Below are 4,171 nucleotides of genomic sequence, written 5' to 3'. Positions count from 1 at the left end.
GCACTACAGTTTTACAACGAAAGAAATAGTAGTAACACCAGACCTAAGTAAAGCCACTTTGTACGTATCAGCCACATCCTGCTAAATTGGTAATTTTGCTGCTTCATCCTCTTAACGATACACATACAACACTCTTTTGTTCAAAAACCAAAAACAAAATGGGATAGATATCCTTCTCTGAAGCTCAAATATATCAGTGATATTAATGGAGAGCACATTCACCTACCAAAAGGTATATATTCACTTATATCAAATATCTGCATATGAATAGAATGAAAATAGCAGCCTACTTTACATTCTACCTCTCGACAACGAAACAAAACATAATAAATTATATAACCACAAAATCATTCTTTTTAAAGGTCCAGCTGAAGAGTTAAAGGAGGCAATGCAAGGGAAAACTATGAAGGATCAGAGGGTTGATACAGTATCCAAGTGTTAACATATATGGTGGAAGTTCAAGCATGAGCTCACTCTTCTTTTACCAAATAGAAAAGGTGTGACTTATAGAATGAAGAACCGATGCAAGAAAGTCAACGGTTGTGCAGAGTACCATTATTTCGGTTTCCATAGTGAATTTTCATACAAAAGAAGTCTTCAGCTCGATTGTATCTTTAAAACAAAACAACTCAGCAAAATAGTATGCAATCCATCAGCCGAGTTCGCATTTTCTGCACATAGAAATAACAAAACAGTGTCAATCAAGTTACCTTCTACAGAAATAACTGTGTATTAAAATCCACACATAATCAAGAGATAACAGGTCGCATATCCATCAAATTAAATTTCTTGCACAAAGTAGAAAAATGCCCCAAAACATTATCATGCTTTCTAGTACTCGCTATGTGTAGTTGTGTCATTGCCGATTAGTGCATAGAACGGTATTGCCATGGATGAGCTAATGAGAATAGTATTGCTATGGATGAGCACAAAGAAGCAACAGCCGAAGGTGAGCACATTAAAGATACTCTGTCAGGAAAACAACGCCAAAAGGAATCTGGACGTGGCCGACCAACACCATCCTTAATCACGTCAGTTAAAACTGTAGTTATAGTTATGGCCATTGAAAACAGGAGACCTGGTATGACAAGATAGATTTCAGATTATTGCATAAGAATAAGATGGCATATATGAATGATTGTTATTTCTTGTAAAATAGGTAATCAAATTAACAACTACAGTAAAAACTATGAACAATTGAAATGAACTATTGTAGGAAAGATAGAAGCAGCCTCAAACTAACCACTATTGGCTTTACCGATCTACTATTGTTCAGAGTGATTACCAACTACTGTAGAAAAAACCAAGGTTGGCATGAACATTCTTGGCCATAAAAAGAGACCCACGCAAAAATGCCGAGAAAAGTGAGTCAGTGAAAACAAAAGCAAAAAACTGTATGTGAACAAGTGGAGTAGGCAGTAGGTAGATGTAGCATTTCGATGAAATTGGACCTAGTACCTTGTGGGCGGCCCCTTCGCCATTTAACGCACGACCAGACCTAGACTATAATCCAATTAATTCTTGCCAGATCCTAAAGTGTGGGATTATGTCAAACAAGAAAAAAAATCACATTAATGAAGCAATTATCAATTGAAGTGATCCAGAATTGAAGACTGCTAAGGGCTAACCATCACTCCCTTGTCCAAAGATCACATTTTGCAACTCCTAAAAAATAATACAGAAACCAAAGTCTCTAGACTGCGGGGGAAATTGCACTGCCTACAGCAAGATGGCAGCACATCTAAGATCTAAGTACATATATGAAGAAAAAGAAACCAACTAAGGCATCCCCGTCCCAGAGAGAAACCCTAGCCTACCAGAGATGGCCACGAGAGAGAGAAGGCAGGAAGCCGGGGAGAGAGGCTGCTCACGTGCGATGATGCGATGGCGGCCGGCGTGGCCGGGGACGGCCGCGAGCGTGGACGGGGAGGGGGAGGAGGCGGACGGTGCTTGGTCAGGAGGGCGCGGGCTCCGGGTCGGCGGGTCCGATGGCACCGCTGTCCTCGCCTCGTCGATGGTCCTCGGAGCTGCGGGGTGCAGCGGAGCGGAGGTGGCGGAGTGGGAGGAGGGGGGCACGAGGTGGAGAGGAGGCGGCGCCCCGACCAGAAGTGGAGACGGAGGAGATGGGGAGGATTGGGGAGGAGGAGGAGCAGAGGTGGGGACTGGGGGAGGAAAGGAGGCGGCAGATTGGGGGTGGGTGCGGGGACGAGAGGTGGTCTAGGTGAGACGGGACGCGCGGCTGGTTTTCTTTCGCTCGTTCGCTGGCTCTGCTCTCCGCCCACAGTACGAATAAAAGGAGACGTGGCTGGTGCCGCTAGTTGGGCGCACTAGCTCATCATTTATATGTTCAATGTTCCTTCTCCTGACTGAAGCAGCACTGAACATGTAGCATGTCTCTCTGTGTTTAGCTTGGAGAACATGCATTGACAGTCATCACTATTGTTAGCTAGGTTAAGACAACAAGCATCACAGCAGATAGCAGGTGAGGAGGCCACGGAATGGGCTGCGCACAAAGCCGCGGCAGAGTCGTTTGAGAGCCATCCACATGGACGGCCTTTGCTGCGGATTCCCAATGGTGCAATCCACGCCCAGCATGACCACAGTTGCCATCTCCTCCATGATCTGGGAATATCATGGAGACGCAGGCGCGCCTACGGCGGGCGGGTATTTTTATACGGCGCATGAAAATGACCGCCCCTACCCTTTGTACGTTGGGGGGGGAGGGGGGTTGTACCGAAGACCACCTCTTGCGCTCAATGGACAAGCCATAGTCCACAGCCTTACTGAAAATAATAAGAAAAGGGTGTGGGCTAGCAGAATGGTAAGGGATGACGAACTGTACATAGTGCAGCTTCAAGGCATTCCTGGCATCAGTCTCCCAACTACGCTGGTCGTCAAGAAGTGCCAGAACGTGAACCTAGCACTACAAGTGGACGACAATGTCAAGTACTGCTACAATTCGGAGATGTTCCTGTTAGCCAGCAATTCTCACGACAACATCATCAAAGTCGTAGACCTCATCCAGAGAGAAGACGCCATCATGCTCGTTTATGAGTATCCGGTGAATGGCAGCCTTCAATCCTGGCTGCACCAACCCATGGATGATGTTCGGCCGCTGAGCTGGCCACAGACGAGGGTCATCGCCATCGGCATGGCCAAAGGGCTCTGCCACATGCACTACAGATGCAAAAGGCCGATCATCCACCACAACATCAACTCGAACAACATCTTGCTTGATCAGAATTTCAAGCCCGTAATAGCCAGTTTTGACGCTGCACAGATGAATATGGCCGGACTCGACCAACCGTTGCCAATTGTTGGCCTGCCTCTTGGTAACTTTGGATACGCAGCTCCAGGTATGTTGGGCGATCGATGCACGCAATGGAATTCTGTCTTAACTCAATTACAGGGAATTATGTCTAGACTACCTTGATCTTTTAACTAGTACTACTAAATTATTAACTGTAGAATATGGGGTGGCAGCAAGCGAGCTGACGGAGAAGGTTGACACATACAGCTTTGGGGTGCTCATGCTCGAGCTCGTCACGGGGCGGATGGCTAATGAAGCTGGAGCGGATGGTCATTTGGCGACTTGGGCACGAAACAACTTCACTAAACTGATGGCAAACCAACATGAAATGTTCCAGAGTGCCGTGGACAGGGACATCCCAGATCAAGCGCGGTACATGGAGGAGATGGCAATTGTGTTCATGCTGGGTGTGGATTGCACAGTTGGGAATCCACAGCAAAGGCCGTCCATGCGGATGGCTCTCAAACGACTCCGCTGCGGCTTTGTGCGTGGTCCATTCTGTGGCCTCCTCGCTTGCTATCTGCTGTGATGCTTGTTGTCTTTTCTAGAAAGATCACGTCATGAATGAATGGTTCATAGGATGACTCGGTTGAATTAATTTGTAGATACATCTCAAGTACAAGTAGTGATATGGACTATCCTGCCTTTTTCTGAGAACATTTTGCTGTCCAGTTGTGTTCACCTCTGCAAAATTCTGCTGCTTGTTTTCCTTGTCTGTGTGCAAACACTTCTTGCTGCTACTTGTTAGGATTTGAGCAAATAGTATCTGGCATAACATTATCCTGGTTATTGTTATTTGTTAAATTATCCTGGGTTTCATATTTACTAGATGACCAGTTGCGCCAAATGGCGCAAAGACCC

The 4,171-nt window shown here is 46.1% G+C and overlaps 1 protein-coding gene across 1 annotated transcript; it reads left to right on the top strand.

Moving 5' to 3' along the window:
• The first annotated feature begins 2,572 nt into the window (after window positions 1–2,572).
• LOC119284396 (MDIS1-interacting receptor like kinase 1-like) lies at window positions 2,573–4,004 on the top strand. The gene is made up of 2 exons (XM_037563534.1): window positions 2,573–3,356; window positions 3,469–4,004. The coding sequence occupies exons 1-2, from the start codon at window positions 2,573–2,575 to the stop codon at window positions 3,837–3,839; spliced, it is 1,155 nt and encodes a 384-aa protein (XP_037419431.1). The 3' UTR covers window positions 3,840–4,004.
• Window positions 4,005–4,171: the final 167 nt, after the last annotated feature.

Source organism: Triticum dicoccoides, chromosome 4A, assembly GCF_002162155.2.
Source record: "Triticum dicoccoides isolate Atlit2015 ecotype Zavitan chromosome 4A, WEW_v2.0, whole genome shotgun sequence".
Classification (NCBI taxonomy): domain Eukaryota; kingdom Viridiplantae; phylum Streptophyta; class Magnoliopsida; order Poales; family Poaceae; genus Triticum; species Triticum dicoccoides.
The sequence above is the reverse complement of the archived record's forward strand: the minus strand, read 5'-3'. Positions and strand labels throughout refer to the sequence as shown.

Bases quoted from the DNA above. Each gene is read 5' to 3' on its own strand.
- LOC119284396 (XM_037563534.1), top strand. From the start codon at position 2,573: ATGGTGCAATCCACGCCCAGCATGACCACAGTTGCCATCTCCTCCATG. The intron at 3,357-3,468 runs GTATGTTGGGCG...TATTAACTGTAG, and splicing joins CTTTGGATACGCAGCTCCAG to AATATGGGGTGGCAGCAAGC.